Consider the following 23978-nt stretch of genomic DNA (forward strand, 5'->3'; position numbering starts at 1 on the left):
AGATTGGTCTGAAGGTTCCCTCTTTCTTGGGAACCACAAATAGATTTGAATAGAATCCCTGCCCGTGTTCCGTCCGCGGAACTGGGTGGATCACCCCCATTAGTAAAAGGTCTTGTACACAGCGTAGAAACGCCTCTTTCTTTATTTGGTTTGCTGATAACCTTGAAAGATGAAATCTCCCTCGTGGAGGAGAAGTTTTGAAGTCCAGGAGATATCCCTGAGATATGATCTCCAACGCCCAGGGATCCTGGACATCTCTTGCCCAAGCCTGGGCGAAGAGAGAAAGTCTGCCCCCCACTAGATCCGTTTCCGGATAGGGGGCCCTCTCTTCATGCTGTCTTGGGGGCAGCAGCAGGTTTCTTGGCCTGCTTGCCCTTGTTCCAGGACTGGTTAACTTTCCAGCCCTGCCTGTAACGAGCAACAGCTCCTTCCTGTTTTGGAGCGGAGGAAGTTGATGCTGCTCCAGCCTTGAAGTTATGAAAGGCACGAAAATTAGACTGTTTGGCCTTTGATTTGGCCCTGTCCTGAGGTAGAGCATGGCCCTTACCTCCCGTAATGTCAGCTATAATTTCTTTCAAGCCGGGCCCGAATAAGGTCTGCCCTTTGAAAGGAATATTAAGCAATTTAGATTTAGAAGTCACGTCAGCTGACCAGGATTTAAGCCATAGTGCTCTGCGCGCTTGGATGGCGAATCCGGAGTTCTTAGCCGTAAGTTTGGTTAAATGTACGACGGCATCAGAAACAAATGCGTTAGCTAGCTTAAGTGCTTTAAGCTTGTTCATAATTTCATCCAATGGAGCTGTGCGAATGGCCTCTTCCAGAGACTCAAACCAGAATGCCGCCGCAGCAGTGACAGGCGCAATGCATGCAAGGGGCTGTAAGATAAAACCTTGTTGAACAAACATTTTCTTAAGGTAACCCTCTAATTTCTTATCCATTGGATCTGAAAAGGCACAACTATCCTCCACCGGGATGGTGGCGTCTATAGGAAACATTTTCCTAAATATGGGAGGAGGGGAAAAGGGCACACCAGGTCTATCCCACTCCTTGCTAATAATCTCTGTAAGCCTTTTAGGTATAGGAAACACGTCAGTACACACCGGTACCGCATAGTATCTATCCAACCTACATAATTTTTCTGGAATTGCAACCGTGTTACAATCATTCAGAGCCGCTAATACCTCCCCTAGCAATATGCGGAGGTTCTCAAGCTTAAATTTAAAATTAGAAATCTCTGAATCCAGTCTCCCTGGATCAGATCCGTCACCCACAGAATGAAGCTCTCCGTCTTCACGTTCTGCAAACTGTGACGCAGTATCTGACATGGCTCTCACCTCATCCGCGCGCTCTGTCCTTAACCCAGAGCTATCGCGCTTGCCTCTTAATTCTGGCAATTTAGATAATACTTCTGTCATAACAGTAGCCATGTCTTGCAAAGTGATTTGTAAGGGCCTCCCTGATGTACTTGGCGCCACAAAATCACGCACCTCCTGAGCGGGAGGCGAAGGTACTGACACGTGAGGAGAGTTAGTCGGCATAACTTCCCCCTCGTTGTCTGGTGATAATTTCTTTACATGTAAAGATTGACTTTTATTTAAAGTACCATCAATGCAATTAGTACATAAATTTCTATTGGGCTCCACATTGGCCTTTAAACATAGTGAACAAAGAGATTCATCTGTGTCAGACATGTTTAAACAGACTAGCAATGAGACTAGCAAGCTTGGAAATACTTTTCTAAATAAATTTACAAGCAATATAAAAAACGCTACTGTGCCTTTAAGAAGCACAAAAAGCTGTCACAGTTGAAATAACAATGAACCAAAATAGTTATAGCAACCAATTTTTGCAGTAAATGTATTAAGTTAGCAAAGGATTGCACCCACCAGCAAATGGATGATTAACCCCTTAATACCCAAAAACGGATTAACAATTTCATAATTAACGTTTTTCTCACAGTCAAAACACACTGTCACAGGTCTCTGTGACTGATTACCTCCCTCAAAATGAATTTTGAAGACCCCTGAGCTCTCTAGAGACGATCTGGATCATGGAGGATGAAGTAGACAGATTGTGACTGAATTTTTACTGCGCAAAAAAGCGCTAAAATAGGCCCCTCCCACTCATATTACAACAGTGGGGAAGCTCAGAAAACTGTTTCTATGCAGAAAACAAAGATGGCCATGTGGTAAAAATCATGCCCCAATAAGTTTTATCACCAAGTACCTCACAAAAAACGATTAACATGCCAGTAAACGTTTTAAACATACATTTGAAAAGTTATGAATTGTTATTAATAAGCCTGCTACCAGTCGCTTTTACTGCAGTTAAGGCTCATACATTATTTCAGTATTAACAGTATTTTCAGAGTCAATTCCATTCCATTGAAAAATACATTCAGTGTACACACACTCATCAGCCTAATACCAGTCGCTATCACTGCATTTAAGGCTGAACTTACTTTACATAGGTATCAGCAGTATTTTCTCAGTCAATTCCATTCCTCAGAAAAATAATTTACTGCACATACCTCATTTGCAGGGGGGCCCTGCATGCTATTCCCCTTCTCTGAAGTTACCTCACTCCTCAGATGAGAACAGCCAGTGGATCTTAGTTACGTCTGCTAAGATCATAGAAAACGCAGGCAGATTCTTCTTCTAATGCTGCCTGAGAATAAACAGCACACTCCGGTGCCATTTAAAATAACAAACTTTTGATTGTAGAAATAAACTAAGTTAAAAAACACCACAGACCTCTCACAGCGACCTATCTAGTTAGGCTGCAAGAGAATGACTGAATATGACATGTGAGGGGAGGAGCTATGTAGCAAGCTCTGCTGGGTGATCCTCTTGCAGCTTCCTGTTAGTAAGAGATATATTCCATAAGTAATGGATGACCCGTGGACTGACTACACTTAACAAGAGAAATATTACAACCATTTTAAGCTACTTACACCTAATCTAAGCCCCCTAATAAAATAACAAACCCCCCCAAAATAAAAAAATGCCCTACTCTATTCTAAATTAAATAAAGTTCAAAGCTCTATTACCTTACCCCAAAATAAAAAAATGCCCTACCCTATTCTAAATTAAATAAAGTTCAAAGCTCTATTACCTTACCCCATTTGTGGGGCTTGCCCCAAAGAAAACTGCTCTTTTGCCTGTAAAAGAAAAATACAACCCCCCCCAACATTAAAACCCACCACCCACATACCCCTAATCTAACCCAAACCCCCCTTACAAAAACCTAACACAAATCCCCTGAAGATCATCCTACCTTGAGTCGTCTTCACTCGGCCGAGCAGCGATGGAACCGAAGTGGACATCCGGAGTGGAAGAAGTTAATCCTCCAAGCGGCGCTGAAGAAATCTTCCATCCGATGAAGTCATCATCCAGGCGGCGCTGAAGAAGTCTTCCATCTGGGCGATGTCATCTTCCAAGAGGCGCTGAAGAGGTCTTCTATCCGGGCGATGTCATCTTCCAAGCCGGGTCTTGAATCTTCCTCCCGCCGACGCGGAACATCCTTCTTCACCGACGGACTACGACGAATGAAGGCTCCTTTAAGGGACGTCATCCAAGATGGCGTCCCCTCAATTCCGATTGGCTAATAAGATTCTATCAGCCAATCGGAATTAAGGTAGGAAAAATCTGATTGGCTGATGGAATCAGCCAATCAGATTCAAGTTCAATCCGATTGGCTGATCCAATCAGATTGAGCTCGCATTCTATTGGCTGTTTCCTAGTGGGTACCTAGTGGAAAAAAATGCAGGACAGCTTAGCTTCTACGCGTTTAACCCGTGGTAGTGGGCTTTTTCAAGATAGCAGCTGTTCCTGGAAACCAAGTTTAAAAACCTGCTCCTGGTATTCCATTGGTTGAATGTTATGAGTCCTAATTATTTCTTAAGGTGGAATAGTCTTTAAGGTAGTATTCTCTAACAAATGTAGCTTCTATATTATTGGAGTTCATAAACTTACTTCAGTATTTTCAAATTTCTTATGCTTATGGTGGTATATATAAAAAATATGTATATTTTTATATATACGACCTTAAGCATAAGAAATTTGATTATACCACCTTAAGAAGGATTTGAAAAATACCGAAGTAAGTTTATGAACTCCAAGGATATAGAAGCTACATTTATTCAAGAATACTACCTTAAAGACTATTCCCCCTTAAGAAATAATTAGGACCCATAACATTCAACCAATGGAATACCAGCAGTAGGTTTTTAAACTTGGTTTCTAGGAACAGCTGCTATCTTGAAAAAGCCCACTACCACGGGTGAAACGCGTAGAAGCTAAGCTGTTGTCCTGCATTTTTTTCCACTAGGTACCTAGTAACCCGGGTGTAATACATGCTAAGAGCGGGCTGTTTCATCTCATCAAGTACTGGACTGAAAACATTATAGCTGCCGGGTCCTCTTTCGGCAAGCATACGCACCAGAACTGTGAGTTTCAACCTAGAAACAGAAGCCGTTACTTGGAGGAAGAGGGGTGAGTGATATTGCCCCAACTGTCTCCAAAAGGCGAGCAGTGTTCCAATTTCTGTCAGGATGTTAACTGGAGAGCACCTTGACCTGGTGTGATCTATTATAAGACTGTCTCAAGAAGGACAAATGTATCTCCTCAACTGAGTTATTTTGTATCACGTAAAAATAGGAGCAAACGATACAATCTTTACATAGTTGAATATTTGCTACCTTGTGGCCATATAACACTCTGATGATATTTGTGACAATATCTACTGTATGAAGTTACGGTCAATTCGGTTTTGAAGTTATCTCTACCCAGCGGAATATCTGATACATTGTGGCCATACTTATAATCCGATGATATCTGTGATAACATCTTTTGTCTGAAATTACAGACACTTGATTTGGAAGCTATAATTATCTCCCTGGAACACGCTCATTACAGAAAATATTCTGGGTTTTTTTCAATATATTTTCTCTTAAGGTGGTATATTTCTTAATCTATTTTAAATCATTTTTGGATAACTAATCTTTTTCTATATTTGATCTATTCAATTGTTGCATTTGCTACGCTTTTTTTTGTATAAAATTGCGTATGTAAATTCTGCAATTTGCATTTCAACACATAGGGAGACGTCCCTTATATAATATTGTATGTTTAGGTAAACATTTTGCATATTAGGAATTTTATTTGCGTTTAATCCTCGTACATTATATCTTATATGTATCCAAATAGATGTCCAAGAATAAATGTGTTTGTTACATCTAGCTTTTTAGTGCCCTCCTTTGTAATTCCTTTTTGTAATCTTCTCTATGTTCCACTTTTAGGGAGGTGGTTAGGAGTGGCAAGTTGTAACTTTAGGCTCAGCGCTTTGTTTAAATCTCTTTGTTTCTCTAAAATGAGGAATCCGGCTTCCTCCAATCACTGCGTTGAATCAGACACTGATTCCCCCGGGGGGGAAGCCGTGATTGGAGGATGACCGATCCGTCATTTCTGACGTAGGAAGAGGCTTGCGATGACCGGGGGAAGCTGGAGCGGCTGTCAAGATTAAAAGGTAAGTATTTGTACAACACGAGTGAAATGTAAATTTTGATGAATTAAAGTGCCCCTGTTTTTAATAAAAAATTTAAAAACGGGCACTTTATCATCAAAATTTACATTCACTTTAACACATAGATATTCAGTGATGAATCACTAACTTATTATGTATCACATAGAGGACGATAGGTTCCTCTCAATTTTACAGGAGGACAACGCATAACAGTCTAATAAAATAAGCTACACAAGATATTATTAAGAATGATTCCTGAGCCCTGAATATCCGATCTAGAAGATCAATATAGAATACTAGAACTAACTAATAAGAGGATAGGATAGAGATTAAGAAATTATGACATTAAATCACGGAATTAGAGTACTGTTAAAGACAAAACATAGATCTCATGGCCTCTCACTTAAATCACAAACTATCCTAGAATTGTGCAAGATCTCGAGACCCACAAGTGACTCTAAGACATGTACTAATGATTCCCTGGTTGTTCAATCTAATTTACATCTTTCCTCCTTTTGTGATTAATATTCAAGATAAAACATGAAAATGCCTCTGGGATTCTAATTGCTCCAAAATGGCCTCACAGAACTTGATATACTGTACACATATGATACAAATATCCTCCAGTTAGCCTTGGTGTTTCCCCCTCTGAAGGACCTTCTCTCATGAGGTCCCTTCTCCCATCAAGATCTCAAATTGATGGAATGGTGATTAAACGCCTAACTTTGTCTGAGAGAGGTCTTTTAGATCAAGTGATAAACACCTTGATTCAGACTAGAAAGCCTGTTACAAGACATATTTATCATAAAGTCTGGAGTGGTGTGTCCTGGTGTGAGTCCAATAATTATTGTTGCAATTCTTTTAGAATTCCTCATATTCTATAGTTTTGCAGGATGGTCTGGAAAAGAATTTATTGTTGCAATTCTTTTAGAATTCCTCATATTCTATAGTTTTGCAGGATGGTCTGGAAAAGAATTTATAAGCCAGTTCCCATAAAGGCCAAATTTCTTCTTTATCGGCCTTGTATAAAGAATTCCTGACATTCAAGTTCTTGTTTGAGCTCTAGTCAGAATAAGACCAGTTATCAGGTCTGCTTCTCCGCTGTTGAACCTTAACCTGGTATTGTGAGTTTTTCAGGCTCAAACACTTGAACCTATGCATGGTCTGGACATTTAACTTTTGTAATAGAAAGTTCTCTTTCTCTTGGCCATTTTCTCTGCCAGAATGGTGTCAGAACTTTCTGCTCTCTCTTGTGATTTCTCTTACCTGATTTTTGTCATCAGGATAAAGTGGTTTTGAGTACCCACTACTCTTCCCTTCCTAAGGTTGTATCTTCTGATAACATCAATCAGGAAATTGCTCGTAAGAATGCTAAAAAGAGAGATTGCACTATAACTTGGCTGTAGTTAGGGCATTGTAATTTTATCTTCAATCCACTAAAGGATTTAGAAATTCTTCATCCTTGTTTATCCATTTTTCTGGTCCCTGCAATAGACAAAAAGCTGCAGCAATTTGCATACTTGGTAGTGGGGAAGTCTCCCCAGATATATTTACTGCTCATTCTACTAAAGCAGTTGCCACCTCTTGGGCTTTCCTATTTTTCAAACAGCTACTTGGTCATCTTTGCATACTTTTTCCAAACTTTACCATTTCGACATGTTTGCCTTCCCTGACACTGCAGGAACGTTCTGCAGGCTGCAGTGCCTGTTTAGTGCCTTTATTACCTTGTTTATTTCTGCCTTATTTCATGGCGGTCTCGTGGACTTCCCAGCTTGGGTATGAGTATGTGGACTCTCACCATTCTATGAAAGAAAACAAAATATATGCTTACCTGATAAATTAATTTAATTCATGATAGTGAGGGTCTGTGAGATCTGCCCTTGTCTCTTTAGTACAGTTGGCAGTAGTACAGTTTGCACTTCACTTACACAGCTTTATCTTTCCTACTTTTCTGAATTTCTCCTTTCTCTTGGCCATATGTATGTCTGAAGGATCATGGGAAAGTGTGAGGAATTAAAAACTCTGTTATGTTGGGTGTTTTGCCTCCTTCTATTAGACTGGACTTAAAACCCACATGTGAAGGCTCGTGGACTCTCACCTTCATGAAAGAAAGGAATTTATCAGGTAAGCATAAATTTAGTTTTTTAACGAATCAGAATACCATTACAAAGGTCAAAAATACCCAAGCTGAATTTGCATGGCAAACTTCAAAGATTAGAACTGATCCATTACAGGGAGTGCAGAATTATTAGGCAAATTAGTATTTTGACCACATCATCCTCTTTATGCATGTTGTCTTACTCCAAGCTGTATAGGCTCGAAAGCCTACTACCAATTAAGCATATTAGGTGATGTGCATCTCTGTAATGAGAAGGGGTGTGGTCTAATGACATCAACACCCTATATCAGGTGTGCATAATTATTAGGCAACTTCCTTTCCTTTGGCAAAATGGGTCAAAAGAAGGACTTGACAGGCTCAGAAAAGTCAAAAATAGTGAGATATCTTGCAGAGGGATGCAGCACTCTTAAAATTGCAAAGCTTCTGAAGCGTGATCATCGAACAATCAAGCGTTTCATTCAAAATAGTCAACAGGGTCGCAAGAAGCGTGTGGAAAAACCAAGGCGCAAAATAACTGCCCATGAAATGAGAAAAGTCAAGCGTGCAGCTGCCAAGATGCCTCTTGCCACCAGTTTGGCCATATTTCAGAGCTGCAACATCACTGGAGTGCCCAAAAGCACAAGGTGTGCAATACTCAGAGACATGGCCAAGGTAAGAAAGGCTGAAAGACGACCACCACTGAACAAGACACACAAGCTGAAACGTCAAGACTGGGCCAAGAAATATCTCAAGACTGATTTTTCTAAGGTTTTATGGACTGATGAAATGAGAGTGAGTCTTGATGGGCCAGATGGATGGGCCCGTGGCTGGATTGGTAAAGGGCAGAGAGCTCCAGTCCGACTCAGACGCCAGCAAGGTGGAGGTGGAGTACTGGTTTGGGCTGGTATCATCAAAGATGAGCTTGTGGGGCCTTTTCGGGTTGAGGATGGAGTCAAGCTCAACTCCCAGTCCTACTGCCAGTTTCTGGAAGACACCTTCTTCAAGCAGTGGTACAGGAAGAAGTCTGCATCCTTCAAGAAAAACATGATTTTCATGCAGGACAATGCTCCATCACACGCGTCCAAGTACTCCACAGCGTGGCTGGCAAGAAAGGGTATAAAAGAAGAAAATCTAATGTCATGGCCTCCTTGTTCACCTGATCTGAACCCCATTGAGAACCTGTGGTCCATCATCAAATGTGAGATTTACAAGGAGGGAAAACAGTACACCTCTCTGAACAGTGTCTGGGAGGCTGTGGTTGCTGCTGCACGCAATGTTGATGGTGAACAGATCAAAACACTGACAGAATCCATGGATGGCAGGCTTTTGAGTGTCCTTGCAAAGAAAGGTGGCTATATTGGTCATTGATTTGTTTTTGTTTTGTTTTTGAATGTCAGAAATGTATATTTGTGAATGTTGAGATGTTATATTGGTTTCACTGGTAAAAATAAATAATTGAAATGGGTATTTATTTGTTTTTTGTTAAGTTGCCTAATAATTATGCACAGTAATAGTCACCTGCACACACAGATATCCCCCTAAAATAGCTATAACTAAAAACAAACTAAAAACTACTTCCAAAACTATTCAGCTTTGATATTAATGAGTTTTTTGGGTTCATTGAGAACATGGTTGTTGTTCAATAATAAAATTAATCCTCAAAAATACAACTTGCCTAATAATTCTGCACTCCCTGTATATTCAATGTCATCATTGAACAATTCATGAAACTTACATAAGTTCTCGAATCAGGTCACTAGTAATGATCTGGATGGTCTCAGGCTTGTGGCCTCCTGTGGGTGCAGACACTGCCTTACGCCGGCCATTCTCAATCTTCTGCACTATTGGGCTTTCATTTTTTGTTGTTTTCTTAAAGGGAAATGAAGGTATAAAACATATGAGGAGATTTACAGAGGTGCAAAATATGAAATAAATATGATTGTATATATTCCCAAACTGTTTTAATAAACATTTAGGGCCAGATTACAAGTGGAGCGTTATTTAACATATGCATTTACAGACATATATACACAAATATAAATACATATGTATATATATATATATATATATATATATATATACAGATAGATAGATAGATAGATAGATAGATAGATAGATAGATAGATAGACAGATAGATAGAAGTGCATTGGAGCCCTTTGCAGTTAAGTAGATGAAAACATGTAAAACCATATTTACGCAATAATAATTTTTAATAAAGTGTTATACTGTGTATTTACTGAAAATATTTCATATTCCAATCTTATGCATATAGCAGAATATGTTCTATGTATTTGTAAATAGATATTTTTATAGATATATATATTAATTATTTATTTATACAGATATACATTGTACCAAAATACCATCAGATATATGTAAAAATATATATTTATGAATAAATAGAACATATTCTGCTATTTGAAGAACATTGGAATGTGAAATATTAATATTTTCATGTTGGGTTAGGTTTTCGTGAGGGTGGGGTGGGGTTTTTTTCACCACTTTTTTCCTTCATTGACTTCTATGGGGGAATACATGAATGTGATTTTCTAACTAATTTTGTTTTGCTCTTGTCGGGTTAGAGCAAGAGCGAAAACAGTTTACTTTCAACTTGTAATACGAGTGCAAAAAGCTTACTTCTAGCGCAATTAACGCTCAAGCAGAAGCGTTAATTTGCACTCCACTTTTAATCTGGCCTTTAAACTTTTAAGGAAGACAGATGGCAAAAGTGTGGTGATAAATTCTTAATCTAAAAGTGACCCCTCACCTTTACACCAAACAAGCTTTCATCCACCTGTGAATTCAAGGCTTTTGTTCTGTATCTCCATGATTTTGACCTATGTGAACCATTTGAGCTTGAAATAAGAGATTCTTCAACACTTTCTGTCTGTAAAAAAGTTCCAAAACAAAATCAGTTAATGAACGAAGAAACATTTAATTTGTAATAAAAGGCTTATGAAAGACAAAATAATAGTACACTTAATGTGTCTGGCCTACAGTAGTTGACCTTCATTAAAGGGACATAACCCCCCCAAAAAAATATTTCATGATTAAGCTACAGCATACAATTTTAAAGAACTTCCAAATGTACTTCTTATAGCTAATGTCCTTTGTTCTTTTTATATCTTTTGTTGAAAAGGATACCTAGATAGGCTCAATGAGCTGGGAGCTAGCTGCTGATTGGTTCCTGCATATATATGCCTCTTGTTATTGGTTTACTGATGTGTTCAGTTAGCTCCCAGTAGTGCATTGCTGCACCTTCAATAAAGGATACCATGAGAATGAAGCAAACTGATAATTTAATTAAATTGGAAGGTTGTTTAAATTGGTATGCTCTATTTGAATCATGAAAATAAAATTTTGGGATTCATGTCCCTTTAAACTTCCTTAAAGGGACATTACGGTCAAAATTTAAATACACATAGTTGAATTACATATTTTAATAGAAACATATTTGCAATACAGGGAGTGCAGAATTATTAGGCAAATTAGTATTTTGACCACATCATCCTCTTTATGCATGATGTCTTACTCCAAGCTGTATAGGCTCAAAAGCCTACTACCAATTAAGCATATTAGGTGATGTGCATCTCTGTAATGAGAAGGGGTGTGGTCTAATGACATCAACACCCTATATCAGGTGTGCATAATTATTAGGCAACTTCCTTTCCTTTGGCAAAATGGGTCAAAAGAAGGACTTGACAGGCTCAGAAAAGTCAAAAATAGTGAGATATCTTGCAGAGGGATGCAGCACTCTTAAAATTGCAAAGCTTCTGAAGCGTGATCATCGAACAATCAAGCGTTTCATTCAAAATAGTCAACAGGGTCGAAAGAAGCGTGTGGAAAAAACATAATTTATGCTTACCTGATAAATTCCTTTCTTCTGTTGTGTGATCAGTCCACGGGTCATCATTACTTCTGGGATATAACTCCTCCCCAACAGGAAATGCAAGAGGATTCACCCAGCAGAGCTGCATATAGCTCCTCCCCTCTACGTCAGTCCCAGTCATTCGACCAAGAATCAACGAGAAAGGAGTAACCAAGGGTGAAGTGGTGACTGGAGTATAATTTAAAAGATATTTACCTGCCTTAAAACAGGGCGGGCCGTGGACTGATCACACAACAGAAGAAAGGAATTTATCAGGTAAGCATAAAATATTTTTTCTTCTGTTATGTGTGATCAGTCCACGGGTCATCATTACTTCTGGGATACCAATACCAAAGCAAAAGTACACGGATGACGGGAGGGATAGGCAGGCTCATTATACAGAAGGAACCACTGCCTGAAGAACCTTTCTCCCAAAAAAAATAGCCTCCGAAGAAGCAAAAGTGTCAAATTTGGAAAATTTGGAAAAAGTATGAAGCGAAGACCAAGTTGCAGCCTTGCAAATCTGTTCAACAGAGGCCTCATTCTTAAAGGCCCAAGTGGAAGCCACAGCTCTAGTGGAGTGAGCTGTAATTCTTTCAGGAGGCTGCTGTCCAGCAGTCTCATAGGCTAAACGTATTATGCTACGAAGCCAAAAAGAGAGAGAGGTAGCAGAAGCTTTTTGACCTCTCCTCTGTCCAGAATAAACGACAAACAGGGAAGAAGTTTGGCGAAAATCTTTAGTTGCCTGCAAGTAGAACTTGAGGGCACGAACTACATCCAGATTGTGTAGAAGACGTTCCTTCTTTGAAGAAGGATTTGGACACAAGGATGGAACAACAATCTCTTGATTGATATTCCTGTTAGTGACTACCTTAGGTAAGAACCCAGGTTTAGTACGCAGAACTACCTTGTCTGAGTGAAAAATCAGATAAGGAGAATCACAATGTAAGGCTGATAACTCAGAGACTCTTCGAGCCGAGGAAATAGCCATTAAAAACAGAACTTTCCAAGATAACAATTTTATATCAATGGAATGAAGGGGTTCAAACGGAACACCCTGTAAAACGTTAAGAACTAAGTTTAAACTCCATGGCGGAGCAACAGCTTTAAACACAGGCTTGATCCTAGCTAAAGCCTGACAAAAGGCCTGGACGTCTGGATTTTCTGACAGACGCCTGTGTAACAAGATGGACAGAGCTGAAATCTGTCCCTTTAATGAACTAGCTGATAAACCCTTTTCTAAACCTTCTTGTAGAAAGGACAATATCCTAGCGATCCTAACCTTACTCCAGGAGTAACCTTTGGATTCGCACCAGTATAGGTATTTACGCCATATTTTATGGTAAATCCTTCTGGTAACAGGCTTCCTAGCCTGTATCAGGGTATCAATAACCGACTCAGAAAAACCACGTTTTGATAAAATCAAGCGTTCAATTTCCAAGCAGTCAGCTTCAGAGAAGTTAGATTTTGATGTTTGAATGGACCCTGTATCAGAAGGTCCTGTCTTAGAGGTAGAGACCAAGGCGGACAGGATGACATGTCCACTAGATCTGCATACCAAGTCCTGCGTGGCCATGCAGGCGCTATTAGAATCACTGATGCTCTCTCCTGTTTGATTTTGGCAATCAATCGAGGAAGCAGCGGGAAGGGTGGAAACACATAAGCCATCCCGAAGTTCCAAGGTGCTGTCAAAGCATCTATCAGAACCGCTCCCGGATCCCTGGATCTGGACCCGTAGAGAGGAAGTTTGGCGTTCTGGCGAGACGCCATGAGATCTATCTCTGGTTTGCCCCAACGTCGAAGTATTTGGGCAAAGACCTCCGGATGAAGTTCCCACTCCCCCGGATGAAAAGTCTGGCGACTCAAGAAATCCGCCTCCCAGTTCTCCACTCCCGGGATGTGGATTGCTGACAGGTGGCAAGAGTGAGACTCTGCCCAGCGAATTATCTTTGATACTTCCATCATTGCTAGGGAGCTTCTTGTCCCTCCCTGATGGTTGATGTAAGCTACAGTCGTGATGTTGTCCGACTGAAACCTGATGAACCCCCGAGTTGTTAATTGGGGCCAAGCCAGAAGGGCATTGAGAACTGCTCTCAATTCCAGGATGTTTATTGGAAGGAGACTCTCCTCCTGATTCCATAGTCCCTGAGCCTTCAGAGAATTCCAGACAGCGCCCCAACCTAGTAGGCTGGCGTCTGTTGTTACAATTGTCCAGTCTGGCCTGCTGAATGGCATCCCCCTGGACAGGTGTGGCCGATAAAGCCACCATAGAAGAGAATTTCTGGTCTCTTGATTCAGATTCAGAGTAGGGGACAAATCTGAGTAATCCCCATTCCACTGACTTAGCATGCACAATTGCAGCGGTCTGAGGTGTAGGCGTGCAAAAGGTACTATGTCCATTGCCGCTACCATTAAGCCGATCACCTCCATGCATTGAGCTACTGACGGGTGTTGAATGGAATGAAGGACACGGCATGCATTTTGAAGCTTTGTTAACCTGTCTTCTGTCAGGTAAATCTTCATTTCTACAGAATCTATAAGAGTCCCCAAGAATGGAACTCTTGTGAGAGGAAAAAGAGAACTCTTCTTTTCGTTCACTTTCCATCCATGCGACCTTAGAAATGCCAGAACTAACTCTGTATGAGACTTGGCAGTTTGAAAGCTTGAAGCTTGTATTAGAATGTCGTCTAGGTACGGAGCTACCGAAATCCCTCGCGGTCTTAGTACCGCCAGAAGGGCACCCAGAACCTTTGTGAAGATTCTTGGAGCCGTAGCCAATCCGAATGGAAGAGCTACAAACTGGTAGTGCCTGTCTAAGAAGGCAAACCTTAGATACCGGTGATGATCTTTGTGAATCGGTATGTGAAGGTAAGCATCTTTTAAATCCACTGTGGTCATGTACTGACCCTTTTGGATCATGGGTAAGATTGTCCGAATAGTTTCCATTTTGAACGATGGAACTCTTAGGAATTTGTTTAGAATCTTTAAATCTAAGATTGGCCTGAAAGTTCCCTCTTTTTTGGGAACCACAAACAGGTTTGAGTAGAACCCTTGTCCTTGTTCCGACCGCGGAACCGGATGGATCACTCCCATTAATAACAGATCTTGTACACAGCGTAGAAACGCTTCTTTCTTTATCTGGTTTGTTGACAACCTTGACAGATGAAATCTCCCTCTTGGGGGAGATAATTTGAAGTCTAGAAGGTATCCCTGAGATATGATCTCTAGCGCCCAGGGATCCTGAACATCTCTTGCCCAGGCCTGGGCGAAGAGAGAAAGTCTGCCCCCCACTAGATCCGGTCCCGGATCGGGGGCTCTCGGTTCATGCTGTCTTTGGGGCAGCAGCAGGTTTCCTGGCCTGCTTGCTCTTGTTCCAGGACTGGTTAGGCTTCCAGCCTTGCCTGTAACGAGCAACAGCTCCCTCCTGTTTTGGTGCAGTGGAGGTTGATGCTGCTCCTGTTTTGAAATTCCGAAAGGGACGAAAATTAGACTGTCTAGCCTTAGCTTTGGCTTTGTCTTGAGGTAGGGCGTGGCCCTTACCTCCTGTAATGTCAGCGATAATTTCTTTCAAACCGGGCCCAAATAAAGACTGCCCCTTGAAAGGTATATTAAGTAATTTGGACTTAGAAGTAACATCAGCTGACCAGGATTTTAGCCACAGCGCCCTACGTGCCTGTATGGCGAATCCTGAGTTCTTAGCCGTAAGTTTGGTTAAATGTACTACGGCCTCCGAAATGAATGAATTAGCTAGTTTAAGGACTCTAAGCCTGTCCGTAATGTCGTCTAGCGTAGATGAACTAAGGTTCTCTTCCAGAGACTCAATCCAAAATGCTGCCGCAGCCGTAATCGGCGCGATACATGCAAGGGGTTGCAATATAAAACCTTGTTGAACAAACATTTTCTTAAGGTAACCCTCTAATTTTTTATCCATTGGATCTGAAAAAGCACAGCTATCCTCCACCGGGATAGTGGTACGCTTAGCTAAAGTAGAAACTGCTCCCTCCACCTTAGGGACCGTTTGCCATAAGTCCCGAGTGGTGGTGTCTATTGGAAACATCTTTCTAAATATTGGAGGGGGTGAGAACGGCACACCGGGTCTATCCCACTCCTTAGTAACAATTTCAGTTAGTCTCTTAGGTATAGGAAAAACGTCAGTACTCGCCGGTACCGCAAAGTATTTATCCAACCTACACAGTTTCTCTGGTATTGCAACGGTGTTACAATCATTGAGAGCTGCTAAGACCTCCCCTAGTAATACACGGAGGTTCTCCAATTTAAATTTAAAATTTGAAATATCTGAATCCAATCTGTTTGGATCAGAACCGTCACCTACAGAATGAAGCTCTCCGTCCTCATGCTCTGCAAGCTGTGACGCAGTATCAGACATGGCCCTAGTATTGTCAGCGCACTCTGTTCTCACCCCAGAGTGATCACGCTTGCCTCTTAGTTCTGGTAATTTAGACAAAACTTCAGTCATAACAGTAGCCATATCTTGTAATGTTATCTGTAATGGCCGCCCAGATGTACTAGGCGCCATAATATCACGCACCTCCCGGGCGGGAGATGCAGGTACTGCCGCGTGAGGCGAGTTAGTCGGCATAACTCTCCCCTCGCTGTTTGGTGAAATTTGTTCAAATTGTACAGATTGACTTTTATTTAAAGTAGCATCAATACAGTTAGTACATAAATTTCTATTGGGCTCCACCTTGGCATTGGAACAAATGACACAGATATCTTCCTCTGAGTCAGACATGTTTAACACACTAGCAATAAACTTGCAACTTGGTTATAATCTTTTTTAGCAAAAAAACGTACTGTGCCTCAAAGAGGTACTAAACGATTAAATGACAGTTGAAATAATGAACTGAAAAACAGTTATAGCATCAAACTTTAAAACAACACAACTTTTAGCAAAGGTTTGTTCCCATTAGAAAAATAACAATAATTAAATTTGACATAAAAATTACAGAGCAACGTTTTTATTCACAGTCAATATAAAATTCTCACAGCTCTGCTGAGAGAATCTACCTCCCTCCAAAGAAGTTTGAAGACCCCTGAGATCTGTCAGAGATGAACCGGATCATGCAGGAAATATAAGAGTAACTGACTGGAATTTTTTGATGCGTAGCAAAGAGCGCCAAAAACGGCCCCTCCCCCTCACACACAGCAGTGAAGAGAAACGAAACTGTCACAATTAAAACCAAACAACTGCCAAGTGGAAAATAATGCCCAAATATTTATTCACTCAGTACCTCAGAAATGTAAACGATTCTACATTCCAGCAAAAACGTTTAACATGATAAATACTTATTAAAAGGATTAGTGACTTTTAACAGAGTAGTTCCGGTGAAATACCATCCCCAGAATACTGAAGTGTATACATACATGTCATTATAACGGTATGGCAGGATTTTCTCATCAATTCCATTCAGAAAATAAAAACTGCTACATACCTCAATGCAGAGTCATCTGCCCGCTGTCCCCTGATCTGAAGCTTTTACCTCCCTCAGATGGCCGAGAACAGCAATATGATCTTAACTACTCCGGTTAAAATCATAGTAAAAAACTCTGGTAGATTCTTCCTCAAACTCTGCCAGAGAAGTAATAACACGCTCCGGTGCTATTGTAAAATAACAAACTTTTGATTGAAGTCATAAAAACTAAGTATAATCACCATAGTCCTCTCACACATCCTATCTAGTCGTTGGGTGCAAGAGAATGACTGGGACTGACGTAGAGGGGAGGAGCTATGTGCAGCTCTGCTGGGTGAATCCTCTTGCATTTCCTGTTGGGGAGGAGTTATATCCCAGAAGTAATGATGACCCGTGGACTGATCACACATAACAGAAGAAACCAAGGCGCAAAATAACTGCCCATGAACTGAGAAAAGTCAAGCGTGCAGCTGCCAAGATGCCACTTGCCACCAGTTTGGCCATATTTCAGAGCTGCAACATCACTGGAGTGCCCAAAAGCACAAGGTGTGCAATACTCAGAGACATGGCCAAGGTAAGAAAGGCTGAAAGACGACCACCACTGAACAAGACACACAAGCTGAAACGTCAAGACTGGGCCAAGAAATATCTCAAGACTGATTTTTCTAAGGTTTTATGGACTGATGAAATGAGAGTGAGTCTTGATGGGCCAGATGGATGGGCCCGTGGCTGGATTGGTAAAGGGCGGAGAGCTCCAGTCCGACTCAGACGCCAGCAAGTTGGAGGTGGAGTACTGGTTTGGGCTGGTATCATCAAAGATGAGCTTGTGGGGCCTTTTCGGGTTGAGGATGGAGTCAAGCTCAACTCCCAGTCCTACTGACAGTTTCTGGAAGACACCTTCTTCAAGCAGTGGTACAGGAAGAAGTCTGCATCCTTCAAGAAAAACATGATTTTCATGCAGGACAATGCTCTATCACACGCGTCCAAGTACTCCACAGCGTGGCTGGCAAGAAAGGGTATAAAAGAAGAAAATCTAATGACATGGCCTCCTTGTTCACCTGATCTGAACCCCATTGAGAACCTGTGGTCCATCATCAAATGTGAGATTTACAAGGAGGGAAAACAGTACACCTCTCTGAACAGTGTCTGGGAGGCTGTGGTTGCTGCTGCACACAATGTTGATGGTGAACAGATCAAAACACTGACAGAATCCATGGATGGCAGGCTATTGAGTGTCCTTGCAAAGAAAGGTGGCTATATTGGTCACTGATTTGTTTTTGTTTTGTTTTTGAATGTCAGAAATGTATATTTGTGAATGTTGAGATGTTATATTGGTTTCACTGGTAAAAATAAATAATTGAAATGGGTATATATTTGTTTTTTGTTAGGTTGCCTAATAATTATGCACAGTAATAGTCACCTGCACACACAGATATCCCCCTAAAATAGCTTTAACTAAAAACAAACTAAAAACTACTTCCAAAACTATTCAGCTTTGATATTAATGAGATTTTTGGGTTCATTGAGAACATGGTTGTTGTTCAATAATAAAGTTAATCCTCAAAAATACAACTTGCCTAATAATTCTGCACTCCCTGTATACATGCATTGGCAAAAATGCTTCTAGTAAAAGTTATCACTGTTTTAGTGTTAACATTTTTCTCTGCACGTGCATGTGAAGCGCAGCTAGATATTCTCAGTGCACCAGCATTTTAAATACTAGATCTGCTCATAGCGCCTGTGGGGTTTATATGATGTCATCAATTAACAAATTGAGTCATTACAAGATGGTACTAGCACCTTAGTCGCTCTGAGCAAGTGCTTTGTCTAAAATGCTGGTGCACAATGCATACCTAAATACACCTTTGAAACAGCTATAGCTTTTATGGGAAGCATTTTTGCTAATGCATGTATATTACACAAATGCTTTTAGTCAAAACTGAAATGCATCCATGTGGATTCCAATTTTGGCTGGAATGTCCCTTTAAGTGCTGAGCATTTCACACCTCTGTGCTACATGGGAGTCATTTCATAAATATTTCTAACACACATTTTATGGTTTCAATTTCAACATTAGTTTACCTTCCCAAAAACACCAAAATGTTGGATTTTATACCTACATTGTTCAATAAACATTAATAAATACAAATCAGTAGACAAATACAATACAATAAAATAAAAATACAATAGCCTGAGGAAACAGCCCTTTAGAAGCTGAGAAATGCGTTGCTCTTAAAATAAAGAGTTGTTTTTATTATACACTTGCTGCTGTTGGGATTTATATCATCCTATACCTTGGAACTTGGAGTGCATCCTGTTTGCAGGGGAGTTCAGTCTGCTGGGCGGCTGAGAAGTCCCAGTTCACCTGTATTGCACCTGGAAGTGCTTTCTATCTTGTAAGTGCAAATACATCTCACCACTCTGCCTTACCAGACTGTACTAGGCCATGGTAGTTTCGCTCTATATCCCTACATAGGTGCCAGTGGCGAATCTCTTGGAACCCTCCGGCTTTGGACTATAGCTTGTTTATATACAGTGAGCTGGACTACTGCAAAGTTCCAGCCTGCCCCATTAGCACCATTGGGTGCATCACGTTTGTGAGTACACATTTGTTTGACCTTTATTATACCTTGGTTTGGTGGTACTAGGCCATTTTGGCACCTCTGTGTTTTTCCTTTTCCTGCTATTTATGCAAAAAATTAGGTAAAAAATACCTAACCATAAAAATATTAGATCCACTTTAAAATTACACAACATTCCTATTGTCTAGTGAGGCAGGTGGTCACCTTTTTATTAGCCATCAGCAACGTACTAGGGGGACAATTAATTCAAATGAAGGAGGGTATTCTAGCACAAACAGGGGGAATAGGGGCTCTATTTGAGACCTTTCCAAAGCTTATGGCAATCCCCCGTATCTTACAGGGGAATGAGACCTCTCATCTGAAATGTTAGATTCCCCTCTTTCAAATGAGGGGTTTCTTCTTTTAAAGCCCACCCTCAGCTGTAAAGCTACAGGAATTTCCTTGTACACTGTGATGTCATCATGAACAACCATGATGACATCAGCGGGTGTTCCAGCTAGAGCTGGTTATGAGGAAGGAGACTGCAATCGTGTTTCCAAACTGCTGTGCAGGGGTCCCCAGGATCTGGTGTGGAAGGAGGTCCCCAGGAAGTTGACATTGAGCTAATGAAATAAGAGAAATCTCCAGTGCAGATAATTTGCATAAAACCTATTTAGTGACAAACTCATTGGGGGCGGAGCCGGCCAAGGTAGAGAATGGCCGCACACCTGTAGAGCTCCAGCTTAACCGTCCTCCTAAATGGCAAAAAAGAAGCTTTCAATATCCTAAAACTGCCAAATAATGTAAGCGGACTGAAGGAGAGCCAAAGCTAGGTGAAAAGGCACAGCCAAAAGGACATTTGTACACTAATTGCTACGCTGTCTGTGTGAGATCCCCCTGCACGCCTTACCGGGAGAGACGCCGAAAGAGCAGGCGGAGGTGTACTGCGTACACATACAGCAGAGGAAGCCTCGAGCGGTACCTTAGCTCCTGGGGAGAGTGTGGAAAGGAAGCGGGTGCTTGGAAAAGTTTACCCTGTAGATGTATTGCACAAGAGGGGGCTGAAGCTCCGGACTGTGGGCCTCTGAGGGATCGAGCTCCGGGTCGGACCTGGACAGGTGTGGGCGTTTACCTGCGGAGCCTTAAAGATTACAACCGGCATAGTCCGGAGAGGTGTAAAGGCAGCAGAATTCGAAGCAGGGACTGCAGCAGAGGAAATTACCAAGGGCGGAGTACAGGGACACTGCCCGGAGCAGAGACAGAACACTGGATCTAACGTTGCACGGCGCCTGTACCTAATACCCGGCTAAGTATGCAGACGGCCAGCTATAGAGCCATTTGAAAGGCTGTTTTTTTTTTGGGGCCCTAGGAATAGCTGGTCACATACCTTTTTGGCAGAAGTTTCAAAGATCATCAAAGGTGAGCCGGTGCACTGTGTAAGGGACGGCTATCACTGGATTAACAGAGGATCAGAGGCCCAGTCTCCTAAACAGAACGGGAGCAGAAAGGAGAAGGAAAGGTAAACGTTTGTCTGTTTTTCCCCTTTGTTGAAATTCTGTAACAATGTGGTACTAAAGGGATGTTAACACGACAACTTGAGATATAAAGAGCAAGCACATGCATGAACTATAGGCCCTACACATAATTCAGTGTATTAGCCTAACAACCTAATCATAGCGGAGCTATCTCAACAGACTGGGAAGTTCTCTAGTATAAGGTAAAGAGAGTCTGTTTTTACACACCAAGCCCTAGGAGCGTGAAAAAGGGGAGAAAGGAAAAAAAAAAAAAAGGGTTTACAATGACTACTAAGAAAACAGCTAAACAGGATAAAGGGGGTAAATCCCATACATCGCAAGCTCCAAAAGTAGACTCCTTTTTTAAAGCCACAGATACCTCCCTATTGAATCACTCTTCAGAGTATATGTCACCTAATAAACTCATTAACACTCCTGAACCCAATACACCCCTGCTGACTAAAGCAGACTTACAGGGTCTACCATCGAAAGCAGACATCCAAACTCTTTTGGAAGAAATAAGTCAGGTGAAACGTTGCATTAAAAATGAATTTTCTATCATTAAAAAGGATATTGGGGAGATTGGGAACAGAGTGGCCCTACTGGAAGAGGACAGAGAAGCTTGGGTGAATCACACAGATAGCATGGCACAACAGATCCACCAACAGGGAGAGGACATAATATTATTACAAAACCAGTTAGAAGATATGGAGAACAGGCAGAGGAGGTCAAACTTAAGAATAAGGGGGATATCAGAGGATATAATACCAGCTGACCTTGAAAAATACCTTTTACGTTTTCTTAATACCCTGACAAGGGATGAGGCTTACACAGATAAGACATTGGAACGGTGCCACAGAGCCTTAAAACCTAGGTTAAGGAAAGGAGACCCACCTAGAGACACGATAATCAAATTTGCACATTTCAAAGATAAAGAGGCTGTCACACAGGCAGCTAGATTACATCCAAACATTGTGTTTGAAGGCCAGCAAATCCAAATCTTTTCCGATATTAGTCCCAGGACTTTACAAAAAAGAAAAGAGTTAAAGTCCCTCACTCTGCATCTCAGCAATCTGAAAATCCCATATAGATGGGGATTTCCCTTTGGCCTAAGGGCCACAGTGGATGGAAAGCATGCAACTTTACATTCGTTGCAGGACCTCAATTCTTTCTGTACTACTCTAGGTATTAATACACCAGTATTGGAAACATCAAATAACCAAGAGAAAAGGAAGGAGAGCTATTTGTCTAACCCTAGATCTGTTCAGGAAGGAAGGGGACATCAATGGATAAGAGTCCCGACTAGGAGAAAGCAACAGGAAAGGACTAACAATGATGCGGAGTCAATTTCTAATACTTGCTTAGAGACATTAGCAAATTCTAATACTTAAAGACTGTTGGTTCAAGATGAGAGACTATGTTCTTAGCACTGGCTTAAGGTGTTAAAAAAACATATAGATAGTTAGTATGTTAAGACTAGAGATTACTCCTAACTGCTTTTTTTCTTTTTCTTTATGAAGGAAAAAAAAAAAGAAAAATTTTTTTTTTTTTTTTTTTTGTATTATTATTATTTTTCTCTCTTAGAGATGGTTAAAATTTACGAGTCACTGTTAGTATAAAAGCTCTATGGTTATATAAGTAAGAGAGTGTGGGGTAAAGGTTGTTTTTTTTTTTTTTTTTTTTTTTACACACTTAAACACTTGAAGGTCACATCGAGAAAAAATGTAGATATGTGAATTTTTTTTTTATTTTTTTTTTTTTCACTTGAAGGTCACATTAAGTTTTTAAGAAAGATGGAGACATGGGAATTTTTTTTCGTTTTCCACAAGATCACCGGCACAAAGAAAGGTCACATTAAGTTGTGTTTTTTTTTTTTTTTTTTCTTCACTTAAAGGTCACATTAAGGTTGAGAAAAGACTGAGATTTGAGAAATAATTAAGTATAACCCCCCTCCACCTATTCATTGTGGGGTGGGGAATTTTTTTTTTTTTTGTTTTGTTTTTTACAAGATCACCGGTACAAAGAAAGGTCACATTAAGTTGTTTTTTTTTTTTTTTTTTTTTTTTTTTTTTTTCTTCAATTAAAGGTCACATTAAGGTTGAGAAAAGATTGAGATTTGAGAAATAATTAAGTATAACCCCCCTCCACCTATTCAATGTGGGGTGGGGAATTTTTGCTTTTTTTTTTCACTAAAACACGGGAATAAAGAAAAAAGAATAGGGTTTTTTTTTTTTTTTGTTTGTTTTTTTTTTTTTAAATTAATTAATAAACTAGGGCTGAGGAACTAGCTACACATTAAGGAAGTTAGTTTTGTATGGAGGAATTTAGTTAACTCAATAAGGAAGGAAAGGAGCACGAAGGCTCTACCTAGTATGGAACTTTTCTTTTTTTTTTTTTTTTTAGTATAATAATGCTTGTAATTTTGGTAAATTAAGATATTATTGCCATTTAGGGGGAAACAATTTGTCGGTTTAATTTTCCCTGAATTTGTGTTATTTGTAAGGTATGCATGGGGGTATTGTGTGTGGATGCGGGGATTTGTGGTCCCCCCTTTTTTTTTTTTTTTTTTTTTTTTTTTTCTCTCTTTCTTTTTCTCTTCCCGCTCTCCTTCTCCCCTTCCCTGGCCCCTGCCGCCTGGCCCCAACCTTTCATTTTCTGGGCCACTTATCACTCAGAAATTCCTTCTTAATAAAGTATGAAAATAGATAAAAAAAAGATTTGCCTATTATCACAAAATGCTAAGGGCCTTAATAATGCACAGAAAAGAAATAAGGCCCTATATAGTTTTCATAAAGAAAAGGGAGATATTATCTTTGTTCAAGAGTCTCATTTTAATAAAAATAAAGAACCTAAGTTCACAAACAACTATTATCCAACTATTTTTCAGAGTTCCAATAGAGTAAAGAAAAATGGGGTCTGTATCTTGTTCCACAAAGATTCTCCATTTCAACTTATTCAAATGGATAGGGACGAAGAGGGAA

At 40.4% G+C, this 23978-nt stretch overlaps 1 protein-coding gene across 1 annotated transcript in view; it reads right to left on the bottom strand.

Annotated features, from left to right (window-relative positions):
- CFAP45 (cilia and flagella associated protein 45) overlaps window positions 1–23978 on the bottom strand; it is a 78206-nt gene that overhangs the window by 40339 nt on the left and 13889 nt on the right. Inside the window, exons 2-3 of the mRNA XM_053704797.1 lie at window positions 10390–10509; window positions 9357–9490 (exon numbers count right to left, since the gene is read on the bottom strand). Coding sequence (XP_053560772.1) covers window positions 9357–9490; window positions 10390–10509 — 254 coding nt within the window. The remainder of the gene's footprint in view (window positions 1–9356; window positions 9491–10389; window positions 10510–23978) is intronic.

The sequence above is a fragment of the Bombina bombina genome, chromosome 1, assembly GCF_027579735.1.
Source record: "Bombina bombina isolate aBomBom1 chromosome 1, aBomBom1.pri, whole genome shotgun sequence".
NCBI classification, from domain to species: Eukaryota; Metazoa; Chordata; class Amphibia; order Anura; family Bombinatoridae; genus Bombina; species Bombina bombina.